General features: G+C 61.8%; 1 protein-coding gene across 1 annotated transcript in view; it reads right to left on the reverse strand.

Annotated features, from left to right (window-relative positions):
- Positions 1 to 1,270, reverse strand: part of TEAD3 (TEA domain family member 3) — a gene marked incomplete at its 5' end in the record, with an annotated part of 3,438 nt that overhangs the window by 673 nt on the left and 1,495 nt on the right. Inside the window, 4 exons of the mRNA XM_010131607.1 lie at positions 206 to 232; positions 468 to 608; positions 795 to 968; positions 1,089 to 1,222. Coding sequence (XP_010129909.1) covers positions 206 to 232; positions 468 to 608; positions 795 to 968; positions 1,089 to 1,222 — 476 coding nt within the window. The remainder of the gene's footprint in view (positions 1 to 205; positions 233 to 467; positions 609 to 794; positions 969 to 1,088; positions 1,223 to 1,270) is intronic.

The raw sequence follows: 1,270 nt of genomic DNA on the forward strand, positions 1-1,270 counted from the left end.
AAGCGGCCGTTCTCCAGCCGTGCATACTCCGTCTGCGGGGGACAGCCAGGGTGAGCAGCCACCCCACAGGAGGTGAAACGCCACGAGGGGCGCAGGCATGGGTCGGTGGTGGCCAAGTGGGACGTGGTGGAGATGTCTCCTCCACTCCACCCATGGACAGGCGTGTACCCATGTCTGCTACACCCAGCTCTGGGGCTTTCTCCACTCCGTTCTCCAGCCGTGCATACTCCGTCTGCGGGGGACAGCCAGGGTGAGCAGCCACCCCACAGGAGGTGAAACGCCACGAGGGGCGCAGGCATGGGTCGGTGGTGGCCAAGTGGGACGTGGTGGAGATGTCTCCTCCACTCCACCCATGGACAGGCGTGTACCCATGTCTGCTACACCCAGCTCTGGGGCTTTCTCCACTCCAGGACCCACTGTGGACCCAGTTCCCACCCCTTACCCATGCAGTGGGGCGTGGGACTCACCTCCACCTTCTCCACGACCTGCTTCCCAAAGGAGCACACCTTGGTGGAGACCGTGATGGTCATGTTCTCTGCACTGCTGTACTGGCTGCTGACCCCGTAGAAAGTCCCCGGCCCATCCTGGATCGTGCTGTTCAGATCCGCCTGGAGAGATGAGAGGGATGAGGAGGTCCTGTTAGGTGCCATCACACCCAGCTCTTGATGGGGACGGGGGACACCGGCTTATGGAGCTGCCCAGGCTGTTCCCACTTGGCTAGTGGGGTGCCCAACCTGCAACAAGCCTGCAGCTCAAGGACAACCCTCTCCATCCTCATCCTCCCAGCACCGTACCCAAAATTTGACGAGGAAGAAGGAGTTCTGGGGGCCACGCTCATAGAGCTCCTTGAGGCCACCTTTCTTCTCAGGGAACTTGTCATAGATCTGGCGGATGTCCACGGCCTCCAGCAGTGGATCGCTGTACGAGGGGTTCGTCTGGCCAATGTGCACAAAGAGGTGTTTGCTGTACTGTAAGGATCGCGGCGGTGGGGGAAAAAGAAAAAGAGGTCAGATGAAAGCAAGATACCACCAAGTGCAGGGGTGGGCACGATCCTAGCCGGGTTGGGGGGACACAGAGGGGACCGTTACCGTTTCGGCGTCCCGTGGCACTTCCATGAAGGCGGAGTACTCGAGGAGCCGGAGCTTGGTGGAGGCGATGGTGCGGTCTTGCCAGACGGGCACGGCCGAGGCGGCTGGCGGGAGCGGAGCCAAGGGCTCGTAACCTGAGGCGGGGGGGGACAACACGGACCACCACGAACCGGGGAGAACAC

This window comes from Buceros rhinoceros, unplaced genomic scaffold, assembly GCF_000710305.1.
Source record: "Buceros rhinoceros silvestris isolate BGI_N320 unplaced genomic scaffold, ASM71030v1 scaffold21142, whole genome shotgun sequence".
Taxonomy (NCBI): Eukaryota; Metazoa; Chordata; class Aves; order Bucerotiformes; family Bucerotidae; genus Buceros; species Buceros rhinoceros.